This window comes from Microtus oregoni, unplaced genomic scaffold, assembly GCF_018167655.1.
Source record: "Microtus oregoni isolate MIOR12 unplaced genomic scaffold, Mior012 000134F_ref0000037, whole genome shotgun sequence".
NCBI lineage: Eukaryota > Metazoa > Chordata > Mammalia > Rodentia > Cricetidae > Microtus > Microtus oregoni.
The window spans coordinates 1,274,909-1,289,526 of record NW_024544778.1 but is presented as its reverse complement, the minus strand read 5'-3'; the positions used below and the strand labels follow the sequence as shown (position 1 = coordinate 1,289,526).

At 47.3% G+C, this 14,618-nt stretch overlaps 2 protein-coding genes across 2 annotated transcripts; both read right to left on the bottom strand.

Moving 5' to 3' along the window:
- Window positions 1-1,064: 1,064 nt before the first annotated feature.
- LOC121444602 (testis-expressed protein 19.2-like) lies at window positions 1,065-2,216 on the bottom strand. Its single transcript, XM_041646462.1, has one exon. The coding sequence runs from the start codon at window positions 2,214-2,216 to the stop codon at window positions 1,065-1,067; it is 1,152 nt and encodes a 383-aa protein (XP_041502396.1).
- Window positions 2,217-10,827: 8,611 nt separating this feature from the next.
- On the bottom strand, window positions 10,828-11,826 carry LOC121444601 (testis-expressed protein 19.2-like). Its single transcript, XM_041646461.1, has one exon. It carries the CDS (start codon window positions 11,824-11,826, stop codon window positions 10,828-10,830), a length of 999 nt encoding a protein of 332 aa, XP_041502395.1.
- Window positions 11,827-14,618: the final 2,792 nt, after the last annotated feature.

The window sequence follows — 14,618 nt, the reverse complement described above, 5'->3', positions numbered from 1 at the left end:
CCCCTTGTGTGTCCTTCCCTCTATGCATAGCATGCCCACCCTGAGGTCTCACTAGCACTGTCTCACGGTCTCACACGAGCAGATCAGACATGGGGAACGCTACACAGATCCCTGCCAACCTCTAGGGCAGATACTTGTGTCAATCAGTGACACACAGCTCTTCCACACGGGCTCCCGCTGGTTATGAAGGCTGTGACTGGGGATACATTCTCCTCACGTGACTCAGAGGGATCAGAACCCACTGTGCCCCATCCCCAGCTTCGTAGGACTGAAAGCCCTCAAACCCTGAAGCCAGAAGTGGGGAAGGACGTTTCTCCATCAAACCCACTGTGGAAATCTGCACGGGGCATCCATTAAACACTGAGAACTGGGGCTAGAAAGATGGCTTAGCAGGTAAGAGCACTCCTTACTCTTCTAGAGGTCCCACCTCTGATTCCCAGCACCCACAGTGTTCAAAACCCTCAGTAACTCCAGCCTCAGGAGATCTGACGCCCCCTTCTGGCTGCTGCAGTTCCAAGTATAAGGACACCATGTCAAGAGAAAACCATCCACATCAAATAATAAAATTTAAAACACCAACTTTATTCAACAGAAACAGTGAAAAGGTCATGAATAAAATCAAAGAGCATAAATACTCTGTATGGTAAACCCTGAAACCCAATATCATGACCCCCTAAGACAGGAAATAACTACAGCACATAGCAGGTGACCCAGGACCTCAGAGGACATGCATATAGTGGACAAGACTCTGACTACTCACTCAGGACACCCAATACAGAACACCCCACCTGCACATATAGCTAATGCTCACCTTCCAAACACTGAACAGTCAGCTGAGCCCAGCTAAACTCCTGGTGTAAACATGCCAGACTTCCCTCTGAGGTCCCGAAGGTCCTAGACTGTCCAAGATGCTCCCCTAAAATTCTGGACCAACCGTTCCCCTGCCGCTCAGAACTGGCACCCTTTTGCTCTTTGTATTCCCTGTGGATGTGGGGCAATAGGAGCTGCTTAAGTATCAGTGCCTCAATATTCGGGATTCAAAAAGAAGGCTCAGAAGAGGAAGTTCAATAGTTTTTCAGAAAACGAATATGTTTGACAAACAGCCTCTCCCCTGGCTCCCTGCCCCAGTCCTTTAGGGTGTCACTCTGCCAGGGCAGGTAGGAGTGCACCTTGAAACCTTTCTTCCGCAGGGTGCAGTCGGCAGGCACCAGCTCCAACCCCAGTTCTGAGGATTCCAACATGCCGAGCTTCCAGCGGTTCATGTCCTGCTTTTGTGGTCCAGCCTCTAGGTAGAACACCACCAAGGCATCAGCGTTCAGCATCATCTGCCAGCGGTTTACCTGGGTCCTCACTACCCATAAAGGATTCATTGACACCAAGTACCAGCCGGTATCGGAGCCACACAACACCAAGAAGAAATTCTGTTTTTTCAAACAGGATTCTACCAGCTTGTTCGTGGGCCAGATGTGGCTCAACTCCAACAATAGAGGTTCGTCAGAATGTAGGTCCGTATTGAAAATATCCCAGAAGGACAGAGGGGGGATGATGCACTGGTGGGGGCAGGGAGAGAACCTACCTAATTTCCAGGGATAGGCCCAATACATGTCATAATCCTCAGGGCGTGGGTCCAGTAGTACAGCTTCCTCAGGCTGCAGCTCGGTCCCTATAGAGCCTGGGGTCAGGATGTCAGGATTAGTGACGTCCACTGTAATATGAAACTTATTTTCTTGGCCCTCTGCCCAGCTTTCCCCTAACCAGTCCTCCACCTGAGATTCTTCCCCTGAATCAGATTTTTCCTCCGGCTGAGATTCTTCCTTTGGATCAGATTCATTTGCTGGCTGAGATTTTTCCTGCAACTCAGATTCTTCCTCCAGCTGAGATTCTTCCTCCAGCTGGGATTCTTCCTCCGGCTGGGATTCTTCCTCCGGCTGGGATTCTTCCTCCGGCTCAGAGTCTTCCTCTGGCTGAGACTTTTCTTCCAGCTCAGAGTCTTCCTCTGGTGAGGCTCCCGACCCCGATAGTTCCATGTTCTCATCTTCCCACGGTTCTTCTACCCAGTGTTCCATCTCCAGCAATCTTCTATTTTCCAGGAAAGCTGCCTTGAAGCAAGCAAAGCAGATCTTCATCTGGTCTCCGTGGACAAGCTGGTATAGCCATTCCGCATAGAGGCAGGGCATGCCCTTGGACCCATAGCGAACATTGACTGGGGGACACATGACCAAAAATCCTGCCTGTAGCTGATTGTACAGAGAGAGGAAGACTTGATTGATGGTCTCAGGATCTGGAGACCGTGTGATGCTGGGGTCAGTAGGAAACGGCCGAGAATAGAAGAACCAAAAAAATGGGGTGCAGTTGGGGTCTAGGGTATTTTGGGCTCAAAGCTATGGGAAAGTAGTGCGAAACCTGGGTGCCATTTCAATGAATACCCCCTTGAGGAAGTGGACAGACTTGAGATTCTATTAACTTCTCCAGCTTCATCCTTGCTCTAATGTCTGGTGAGCTAGAAAGGAAAAGAAAAAAATGAGTCTTTGGGTCCCCTGGGGGCTGACTGCTGAGCTCACTGAAGGGGGGGGAGAGAGAGCTGGGGCCAGGTGCCCTAGTTCTCACCTTGAACAGATTGGGGAACCCCTTAACCACAGACCTAGGTACAGCAGCTTCCTCAGGTTTCATGACCCCAACCTCACACATGGGTGCGGCCACCCAATGAAGGTGGCCCACCCAGACCAATATCCACCCTCTGAGTGCAGGTGATCCCACCCACCAGTGCCAGCCACTGAGTCACCCTGCTCCCCTCACCCCAGGTGTGCATGTGGTCTGGCACCCCCTGACAGTATGCATGCACTGATTCCTTGCTTGCATCCAAGTGTCCCTCTGCCTCCTGTAGGCACCATTGAGGTGCCTGTGTCCCTGGGTCACTGTTCTTTCAAGGCACACGAATACCTGGGCTCGCAGCTCACCTTGTTTGGATAAGAAGATTCCTTCTTCCCTGTCTCTTTAGCAAATGTTCTTTAATACTCGTGAAACTGCTGACTTGGCCCTTGACTGAGTTTTAACCATATTTACCCCCTCTCTGTGTCTTTTCATATTAAACAACTTTTGAGGAATTCTTTCTGGATATTTGTAAGGGTTTTGGGACTCCTAGAATAACGAGGCAAAGGATACAGGGGTCCCTTTGTCCTTTCTTCTGAGTTCGCCCTTCCCTGAGATCTGTTTGTTTAAATCTGGGAGCAGCACTCCGGGTGTCTTCACTGCAAGCAGGTGCCCACTGTCTACTCTGGACATCCCCAAGGTTAGGACATGTGTATGATGACATTCCCCTGCCACGACAGGTCCATGGCACCATTTCACTGTCTCTACATGTGGCCCTTGGCACTCTGTTATTACCATGAACTAGAATCACTGACATGCATTCTGCAATGTTTTGTCCTATCCAGAATGTCACATGCTGGCCTCAAGCAACAAGAAACTATCTCAGTTTCGTCCCTTGGGAACATACAGCTAGCTTTCCCCTGGGCAGCAGGAAGCAAGTTTCACTCCAGGGTTCCATAATACTCCATTAACTGGATAGACCTCTGTTTATCCACTCACCTCCTGAAGAATACCGTGCTGCTCTCTGGGAGTTTGACAAGGAAAGCGGCTATGTTCAGTTGTGAGCTTGACAGATACCTGGAACTCTTCACCGGCCCTGTGTGGTCTTCTCTCCTCCTCCTCGCCCCTCTCCCTTATCAACCTTGTGTCTGTGAGCTCTTGAACTGCTCAGCTGTCTCCTCTTCAGCTTCAACTGGCCAGCTGTCTCTCCTTGGTCTTGTCTTTGGGTCTTACTGTTCAACTGCCAACACCTGTGGGATTTGAATGATCATGTCTCCCGTATTATTGTGTATTTGAACACTTGATTCCCAGTTGGTGGGGCTGCTTTGGGGATGTTTATGGGGTTGCAGGTTTACTAGAGGATGTATGTTACTGGCAGTGGCCCTTGAGATTTTGAGAGTTCTTAACGCCACCTGCTTCCAGTTTGCTCTCTCATCTTCATGTTTGTAGCTGGAGATGTTTCTCTCCCTTTCTGTTCATCCTGCCTTGCCCCTGTGTGTTTCTCTTCTGTCATTTTTGTCTATAAGAGAAAATCTTTTTTTTCTTACTGTGAGTTACATTGGTCATGATATTTCATCTCAGCAACCAAAAAGAAGTTTACATACCACTGCTCCCATGTCCCCACTTCTGGGCTGCTTTCCTCATGTTACCAACTCAGCCCGCACTACTAAAGTAGATATGAAAGAATCACTCGCAAGATGCTTTGAAAAGCTGGGAGATGGCTCAGTTGGTAAAGCATTTGATTTGCACCCATTGGTCCCCAGCAACCATGCAAAAAAAATATCCTGAGTGTGGTGGAAAGTGCTTTTAATCTCAACACTGTGGGGCAGAGGGCAAAGACAGAAGGATCTCTACGGTTCATGTCTGTTGGAATCAGCAAGATGCATGTTCAGAAAGAGACCCTGTGTCAAACCAGACCATGGAGAATGATAAAGATACCTGATGTTGGTTTCTGGTATCCCTTCATATATGTGAACACACACTTGAACATACAAACATACATATCAAAAAATATAAAAGCTGGACATGGCAGTACATGCCTTTAGTTCCAGCATTTGGCTGTCATATCTGGGTCTCTATTTCTTTGAGTCAAGGCAGGTCTACATTGCAAATTCCAGGTCTAGATAGTGAGACCCTATCTTAGAGAGAGAGAGAGAGAGAGAGAGAGAGAGAGAGAGAGAGAGAGAGCAGCCTTTTCTTTTTCTGGCCCCAATACTGCAATATCAAAAGAGGCACACAGCAGGTTATCCCACCAACTCTTTATATATGTCTGAACATCCTGTTTATTTAGCCAGAGTAGGGGGTTTAGATTAACCACAGCTTGTCTCCAATGCTTATAAGAGTTCACCAGGGCTCCTGAGAGCAAAGAGTCCCCTACAAGTTGTTGGAACCACCCTTGCTAGAGCGCCACCTAGAGGAGCCAGGCTGCCCTCTATGATCCACACAGCGTGTTGAAGGCATTTATGCTGTCACAAGTGTAGTTGGCTGGCTACATGACTTAGAGTCCTTTTGCTCAAAACAGTCAGAATCCAATAGTTGCACATTATGGAATGAAATTGCCTGCTCCATCCCCACATGTTCATTTATTTACAGGAAAATAAGCACCCCAGGCAGGCTTACAGTAAAGGTCTTGGTGAGCCTGCCATTAACAGTAACTTTTAAAGGGTTTTAACAATGTTTAACACCTTGCTGAGCTTTCAGGGAGAGGTGGATTCCCCGTATCTGTCTTGGAACCTTCAATTTGCTCTATACTCTATTAATTCTTAGATTAATTTTGCTTTCTTTTTTTTTATTTTTAGATGAACTCTATGTGCCCTAGTCAGGCTTCCAATACACTCTGTGTACCTGGAATTCCTGATGCTTTGCCTCCATGTCTTAAGTCTTGGCATCACACAAACACACACACACACACACACACACACACACACACACAACATCTTTCCCAATTATTTAGTGCTGGGGACGAACCCAGGGCTCTGTGCACACTAGACAAGCATTCTACCAGCTAAGCTACATTTTCAGCATTTGTAGACAAGTTCACTCTGAGGACAGATCAGCTGCTGCAGAGGACCTCCACAATACCAGCTGAAGACATGATCCAGTCACAGCACTGCCAGAGCCTGCACTTGTTTGGGAAAGCCACACCTCAGCTAGACAAGCTTCTGTGTCCACTCAATGCCGCTGAAATTGTTTTCATCTCTTTAGGCTGAGAAAGAACTACCACTTCATCCATGCCCCGCAGAAGGCATGGGACTGAGAAAATCAGAGTTCTTTATTTTAAACCTCTGCCATACCCCTCCTTCCCATATAACCAGGTTGTGTTGCTGACTCTTCAAGTCAGGTAGGAGACAGTTCCTGTGCTGTCCCTCATGGTTCAGGCGAGTGTTGGTGTACAGTATTGAGGAGAAAGATTTCCCCAGTGGAAGTGCTGCGGCTCTGAGGGGAAATCTATCCTGGCTGTGAGGAGCCACAGGGTCGCACTGCACAACAAACCTCACTCAAGAGATTTATTGGGAAAGACACAGATGGTGGCTGCCTGTGCTCCACAGAGAAGCAGCAGGCATCTGAGCAGGAGGCAAGTTTTATATGAAGGGTTTATCAGGGCAGGGTTTTGGAGGGTGGAGATTTCCACAGTGGGGATTCGTAGGATTTTGAATTCTGAGATTGGTGGGTTTGATAGCATTTGAAACCCTGAAGTGCGATTGGACCTTTACCCTACAGGAAGACCCAACAAGTCCATCAGTGCTTCTCTTCAGGAATATTTGTGAGTGTTCATGTGTCACCTGGTCTTCATTGCTTTCTTCTCAACTTGTTCTGGTCAGACTTTCATGAGGGAAGTCCTGACTTGCTGATAAGTCCCTTTGCTAAGCTCATGTATGGGTAGAGAGAGGATGGTCCATCTTCATTTCTGTGGTTGTGATAAAATTCACTAACAAAAGGAAACTTTGGGGATGAGACGTTTATTTGGCTTACAATTTGAGGTCACACACTATAGTTTCTTTCTTTCTTTCTTTCTTTCTTTTTTACTAAATAAAGGCAGAACCTCGATCCTCTCGTCACATTGCACCCATAGTCAAAAGGGAGGAAAATTAATGTGGCATTCCTTGCTTACAGCTAGCTTACTCCACTTTGACACAGCGGGAAGCTCTCTGCCTTGGAAGTGATACATGAATGGGTCTGTGGGTCCTTCAGACATTCACCAGTTTGACCATTAACACACTGTAACAAAGAAGAAGCTTTTGCTTCATATACTGGCTCCAGGTCTATACTCAAATGTAGCTCCCAGCCCCATAAGCCAGGGGTTCATAAAGGAAAAGAGAATAAAGTTTATTTATTTACAGGTGAGCAGAAGGTCATCTTGAGCAAAACAAGCTTTTGGTTACAGCAACAAAATCAGCAGTTAAACTGATGATGTGATATTTTGTTTAAGATCTAACAAATAATGCATGCCTGATGATCAGAGTGGGGAGCTAGCCACACTAGTGGGCTATAGAGGCCAGGCAGTAGTGGCTCATACCTTTAATTTCAGCACTCTGGAATCAGAGGCAGATGGATCTCTGTGAGTTCAAGGGTGCTTGCTCTGCTCTACACAAGACTGAATCTGTCTGAAAGAGAAACAGAGTGACACTTTTGAGCCCAGCACTTGGTTTCACATGACTTTAATCCCAGCACCAGGGAGGTGGATACAGGAGTGATGTGGATGGGCAAAGACAGGAATATAAGTTGGGAGGAGACAGAAACTCAGGGCTTTCAGTCTGAACATTCAGTTTGAGTATTTGTTAGAGATATAATCTTTCCCCCTTTTTTAGTGAGGATTTGGTAGAGATAAAAGACTCTTTATTGACTGATTTTTATGTTCCTGTTCTTTCTGCATTTACCTCAATATCTGACTCTGGGTTTTTACTATTAAGACAATTAGAATTTGTGATATATGGTGACCTATATTAACTTGCATAAGTAATAGTTTTGTTAAAATTGTTCAAGACCAGGTATTACAAAACGGATACTGAACAGTCCTTAAAATATGAGAGTCCCATTTGTTTTTATATTATTTTTTTTTTTATTTTTGAGACAGGGTTTCTCTGTAGCTTTTTTGGTTCCTGTCCTGGAACTAGCTCTTCTAGACCAGGCTGGCCTCGAACTCACAGAGATCCGCCTGCCTCTGCCTCCCGAGTGCTGGGATTAAAGGCGTGCGCTGCCACCACCGCCTGGCTCCCATTTGGTTTTATAGTTCTCTTAGGCACAGTAATTTTAAACTTTTTGAACAGATTCTGTTCAGTGCCAGCATGGCAAGCACAGCTGTAGCAGGCCTTGTCCTTCTTGCTTTCCCTCTGCCTTGCTAAACAAACCTGTTAGATTACATCCCCAAGGCTAGCAGCAAGGCCTGTTCCCGTACATGGATACTTTCCTATGTCAGAGTTCTTCCTGAGGATGAGGACAGAAGTCCAGCAAGCTAAAGGCCCCTTTGGTTCGCCTAATTAAATGCCCAAACCAAATATCCTACTGCATCCTAGCCATTCTAACACAAACTGCCTTTTTCCTCTTCTTAAGAGACATGGGCAGGCCATTGCTGCTGATTTTCTGCCTGAGTCAGAGAGCAGCCGCTTTAACTTTTCTTTCCCACTAAATAAAGGATTTCTGAGAGAACAGGTGTTTGGGTGTGGTCTGTGGAAAATCCGTGGCAGGAAGAAGCCCCTGCTGTGTGCACACACGTGGATGGGGTTTTCAGGGTGGAGTGTGATCTGCATTTATAACCCTGCAAGGTGGTTTCTCCCCCTCTTTCCTCATTGGCTGAGTAATCAGGAGGCTGCAGGCTCACACATCATCTGCAATTGACATGGGATGTTTTCCCAGTGCAAACCATAGGTGGGTTTATCTCCACATTTTATGTCCTGATGCTTTGAAGTGTTCTCTGGTGCATGACCTTCTTACCTGTGCAGGTTGTTACACAGGTGTGACTATTAATAGTTTTCTGTTCTGTTCCTTTGTTAATGATTGTGAGGCTAGAGAGGTGGTTCAGCTATTGAGAGTGTTACCTGCCTTCAGTTCCAGTCTTGTTTGAGTTCCTGTCCTGACTTCCTTCAGTTATGAGCAGCAATGTAGAAGTGTGAGACAAACAAACCATTTCTCTCAATACCCACCCCTGCCCCCAAATATTGTTGACTGCTTGAGGCAGGCACCGGGTCTCTCTGAGTTCAAGGTCATCCTGGTCTACAGAGCAAGTATTAGGATGGGCTCCAAAGAGACACAGAGAAACCCTGTGTAACAAAAGAAAACAAAACAAAATTAAACCTCCCCCCAAAAGGGTCTGCACCCACAAACGGGTTAAGGACCCATGAGATGGCTTGATAGGTAAAATCTCTTTCTGATGACCTGAGCGATCATTCCTGAAAGAAGCCGGTGTACTCCTGAAATTTGTCATTTGGCCTGCACACGTGTACTGTGTTGTATGTGAACCCACGTTCTCAAACACACACAACGATAAAAGTAAAATTACATAATGAAGACAAAACAACAACAGAGTGTTTGCTGTGATTGATTTCTTCCTAGAGAGAGAGAGAGAGAGAGAGAGAGAGAGAGAGAGAAAGAGAGAGAGAGAGAGAGAGAGAGAGAGAGAGAGAGAGAATGAATCACCACAGATGGAACAGACCGAGTTTGGTTTGGGAGGGAGAGTTAGCTACCCACAGACCACAGGCTCCAGACCTCTGAAGCCAACACCAAGGCTGCCGCCTCCTTACTGTGCTGTGTTTTTTATACTGCAGTGTGATGCCCTCTCTACAAGAATGAGCATCAGACCCTGTGTGTCAAGAATTAAGACTCCAGAAGACAAGGAAGAAAAGAGACACTCAAAGTTAGGTAAAGAGCAATGCTTGAGGTGGGTAATAGCAAACACCTGTAATCCCCGAAATCAGGACCCCAATGCAGGAGGATCTTAAGTTTGAGCCTACCTGCCTAGACTACAGAGTAACCGTGTTTCAAAGAGAGAGAAAAAAATAAAGCAAAGAAAACTCATAGTCAGATCCTATCATGTTGTTAACTAATCAGCAAGTTTCCTCCAGATTAGAATCTTCCTATCATTAATAACTAAACCACTTAAATCAGCAGGTTATGCCAGGGCCACCCAGAGATCTGCAGAAATTTCTAGATGGGCCACGCACAGGCAGAAGACAATGGGCACTCAGAGTCCATGGATGAGGTCCATGGGCACCTTGTCCCCTTGTGTGTCCTTCCCTCTATGCATAGCATGCCCACCCTGAGGTCTCACTAGCACTGTCTCACGGTCTCACACGAGCAGATCAGACATGGGGAACGCTACACAGATCCCTGCCAACCTCTAGGGCAGATACTTGTGTCAATCAGTGACACACAGCTCTTCCACACGGGCTCCCGCTGGTTATGAAGGCTGTGACTGGGGATACATTCTCCTCACGTGACTCAGAGGGATCAGAACCCACTGTGCCCCATCCCCAGCTTCGTAGGACTGAAAGCCCTCAAACCCTGAAGCCAGAAGTGGGGAAGGACGTTTCTCCATCAAACCCACTGTGGAAATCTGCACGGGGCATCCATTAAACACTGAGAACTGGGGCTAGAAAGATGGCTTAGCAGGTAAGAGCACTCCTTACTCTTCTACAGGTCCCACCTCTGATTCCCAGCACCTACAGTGTTCAAAACCCTCAGTGACTCCAGCCTCAAGAGATCTGACGCCCTCTCTGGATGCTGGAGTACCAGGTATAAGGACACCATGTGAAGGAAAAACCATCCACATGAAATAATAAAATTTAAAACACCAACTTTATTAAGAGAAGCAGCAAAAGGGGCAAATAAAAGCAAACAGTATAAATACTCTGTACAGTGTACCCTGAAACCCTGTCTCATGACATCCTTAGATCTGACTATTGCACACACCAGGTCATCCAGGGCCTCAGAGGACATGCATATAGTGAACAAGACTCTAACTAGTCACTCAGGACACCCAATACGGAACACCCCACCTACACATATAGCTAGTCCTCACCTTCCAAACACTGAACAGTCAGCTGGGCCCAGCTAAACTCCTGCTGTAACATGCCAGACTTCCCTCTGAAGTCCCAAAGCCCCTAGACTATTTCAGATGCTCCCCTAAAATTCTGGACCAACCGTTCCCCTGCCACTCAGAAATGGCAATCACTGAATCTTCATATTCCCAGGGATCTGGGGCAATGGGGGTGCCTAAGTATCAGTGCCTCAGATATTGGGGGTTCAAAAAGAAGGCTCAGGAGAGGAAGCTCTCAGGTAACACATAATCTCAATATTATTGACAAACAATATCTCTTCTGGCTTCCTGCTCCATTCCTCTGGGATGTCCCTGTGCCAGGGCAGATAGGAGTGCACCTTGAAGCCGCCCTTCCGCAGGGTGCAGTCAGCAGGCTCCAGCTCTAACCCCATCCTTGAGTACTTTAGGATGCTCAGTCTCCAGCGGCTCAGGTCCATCTTTTGAGGTCCAGTCTCCAGGTGGGCCTGCATCATGGCTTTCGTGTCCAGCAACACCTGCCAGCGATTGACCTGGGTTCTCACAGCCCATAAAGGAATCATTGACAGCAAGTAGCAGACAGTACCACAGCCACACAACACCAAGTTGTAATCCAGGTTTTCCAACCATGTTCCTACTACGTTGCGCATGGGCCAGAGGGGGCTCAACTCCAACAACACAGGTTGCTCAGGATATGGGTCCACATTGAAAACATCCCACAAGGACAGAGGGGGGATAATGCACTGGTGGGGGCAGGGATAGAAGCTACCTAATCTCCAGGGAAGGGGTTGATTCCAGTCAGTATCCTCGGGGCCTGGGTCCAGGGGTACAGCTTCCTCAGGCTCCAGATCTGACCCTACAGAGCCTGGAGTCAGAAAGCCATGACTTGAATAGTCACTGATGGAATCAGACATATGTTCTTGATCTTCTGCACAGATTTGCCCTGACCACTCCTCTGGCCCAGATTCTTCCTTGGGCTGAGATTCTTCTTCAGGCTGAGATTCCTCCTCTGGCTTTAATCCTGACTCTGAGAGTTCCTGGGGCTTATCCTGCCATGGTAGCCCTTCCAAGTATTCCATCTGCAGCAATATTCTATTAGTATGGAAAGCTGCCTTGAAGCAAGCAAAGCAGATCTTCATCTGGTCTCTGTGGACAAGCTGGTATAGCCATTCCACATAGAGGCAGGACATGCCCTTGACCCTACGGCCTACGTTGAATGGGGGACACATGATCAAACAGCCTGCCTGTAGCTGATGGACAGAAAGAGGAAGACTTGATTGATGGCTTCAGTCTCTGGAGACCATGTGATGCTAGGGTCAGGTGGGAAAAGCTGAGAACAGGAGAAACAGGAGAAAATGGGGTGCAGTAGGGGGTCTCGGGAGTTTGGGCTCCAAGCTATGGGGAAGTAGTGCGAGACCTGGGTGCCAATTCAATGGCTCCCTCCTTGGAGAAGTGGACAGTCTTGAGATTCCAGAAACTTCTCCAGCTTCACACTTGCTCCAATGTCTGAAAGGCTAGAAAGGCAAAGAAAGAATGAGGCTTGGTGCCCCCTGCTGAGCAGGATGCTGAGATCCCAGAAGGGAGGAGAGCTGGGGTCCGGTCCCCTGGATCTCACTGTTCACCTTGAACAGATTGGAGAACTGCTTAACCACAGACCCAGGTACAGCAGCTTCCTCAGGGCTCATGACCCCCAACTTCACACGTGGGTGCGGCCACCCAGTGAAGGAGGCCAACCCAGAACAATATCCACCCTCTCGGTGCAGGCGATCCCACACAACCAGTCCCCACTCACCATGCCTTCAGCCCTTCCCTTCCTTGGCTTCCTGGCTCAGCTCCCAGTCAGCCTACTAATTGACACTGACTGACTGAAGGCTTGCCCCACCACAACACCAGGACCTCATAAAGGGCCAATACCCATAATGCTCCAGCTCATTTACATGTCTTCCTTGAGCCCCAAAATGCAGGAAGCTAAGGCACTGAGTCACCCAGGTCTCCTCTCCCAAGGCACCAATGTGGCCTGGTGCCCACTCACAGGCCGCATGTGCTGCTTCCCTGCTCACACCCAAGAGTCCCTCTGCCTCCTCTAGGCAGCCTTTGGGTGCCCTATGTCCCTGGGTCACTGTCCCTTCGAGGGACATGAAGACCTGGACCTGTGGCTTCTCTTGTTTGGATAAGAGGATCCTTCTTCCCTGTCTCTTTAGAAAAAATTCTTCAATACAGGTGAAACTGTTAACTTGGCACTTGACTGAGTTTTAAACATATTTCCCCCTCTCCGGGTCTTTTCTTTCTTAAACAACTCTTGAAGAAATTCTTTTTGGAGTTTATTAGTAAGGGTTTTGGGATTCCATGAAAAATCAGGGAGAGAATACGGGGATCCCATTGTCCTCTCTCTTGAGTTTGCTCTTCCCTGAGATCTGTTTGTTTAAATCTGGGAGCAGCACTGTGGGTGTCTTCACTGCAAGCAGGTGCCCACTGTCTACTCTGGACATTGCCCAGGTTAGGACATGGGGATGATGACATGCACCTGCCACCACAGGTCCATGGCACCATTTCACTGTCTCTACATGTGGCCCTTGGCACTCTGTTATTACCATGAACTAGAATCACTGACATGCATTCTGCAATGTTTGCCCTATCCAGAATGTCACATGCTGGTCACAAGCAACAAGAAACTATCTCAGTTTCGTCCCTTGGGAACATACAGCTAGCTTTCCCCGGGGTAGCAGGAAGCAAGTTTCACTCCAGGGTTCCATAATACTCCATTAACTGGATATACTTCTGTGTATCTACTCACTTCCTGAAGAATACCGTGCTGCTTTCTGCGAGTTTGACAAGGAAAGCGGCTATGTTCAGTTGTGAGCTTGACAGATACCTGGAACTCTTCACAGGCCCTGTGTGGTCTTCTCTCCTCCTCCTCGCCCCTCTCCCTTATCAACCTTGTGTCTGTGAGCTCTTGAACTGCTCAGCTGTCTCCTCTTCAGCTTCAACTAGCCAGCTGTCTCTCCTTGGTCTTGTCTTTGGGTCTTACTGTTCAACTGCCAACACCTGTGGGGTTGGGTTGATCCATGCCCCCGTATTATTGTGTATTTAAACTCTTAATTCCCAGTGGGGCTGCTTTGGGGATGCATGCTTACTGTAGGAAGTGTGTCACTGGTGGTGGCCTTTGAGACTTTGAGAGTTCTTCACCCCACCTGCTTCCAGTTTGCTCTCTCATCTCCATGTTTGTAGCTGGTGATGTGTTCTCTTGCCTTTTGTTCTGCCCACCTCCTCCCCTCCCCCATTGCCTTCTCGTCTATCAATTTGTTCTATAAGAGAAAATAATTTTTTTCTTTTGTGGATTACATTGGTCATGATATTTCATCTCAGCAACAAATAAGAAGTTAACATACCACTGCTGCATGCTCTACTTTTAGGTTGCATTTCCCTTATTACCAACTCAGCCTGCACTACCAAAGTAGATAAGAAAGGGTCATTTGCAAGGTCTTTCAAAAAGCTGGAGAGTGACTCAGTTGATAAAGCAATTGCTTTGCAACCATTGATCCCCAGAACCCATACAGAAAAGAAAGTCTTGAGTGTTCTTCCAAGTGCTTGTAATTCCAACACTGTGGGGCAGAGGGCAAAGTTCCATGTTCAGAAAGAGACCCTATGTCAAACTAGACCGTGGAGAATGGTGAAGACACCTGATGTTGGCTTCTGGCATCCCTTCATAAATGTGAACAGACATACATAAACAAACACATAAAATAATGAAATTTAAAAGCTAGACTTGGAAGTACATAACTTTAGTACCAGAATTAGGGAGTCATATCTGGGTCTATGTTTCTTTGAGACAAGGCTGGTCTAAATTGCAAGTTGCAAGTTCCAGGTCAACCATGGCTAGATAGTGAGATTCTACCACAGAGAGGGAGAGAGAGAGAGGAGCGCCTTTTACTGCCCCCAATTCTGCAATATCAAAAGAGGCATACAGTAGGTATCCCCCTATGCTTTAAATAAGCCTGAACAACCTATTTATTTAGCCAGA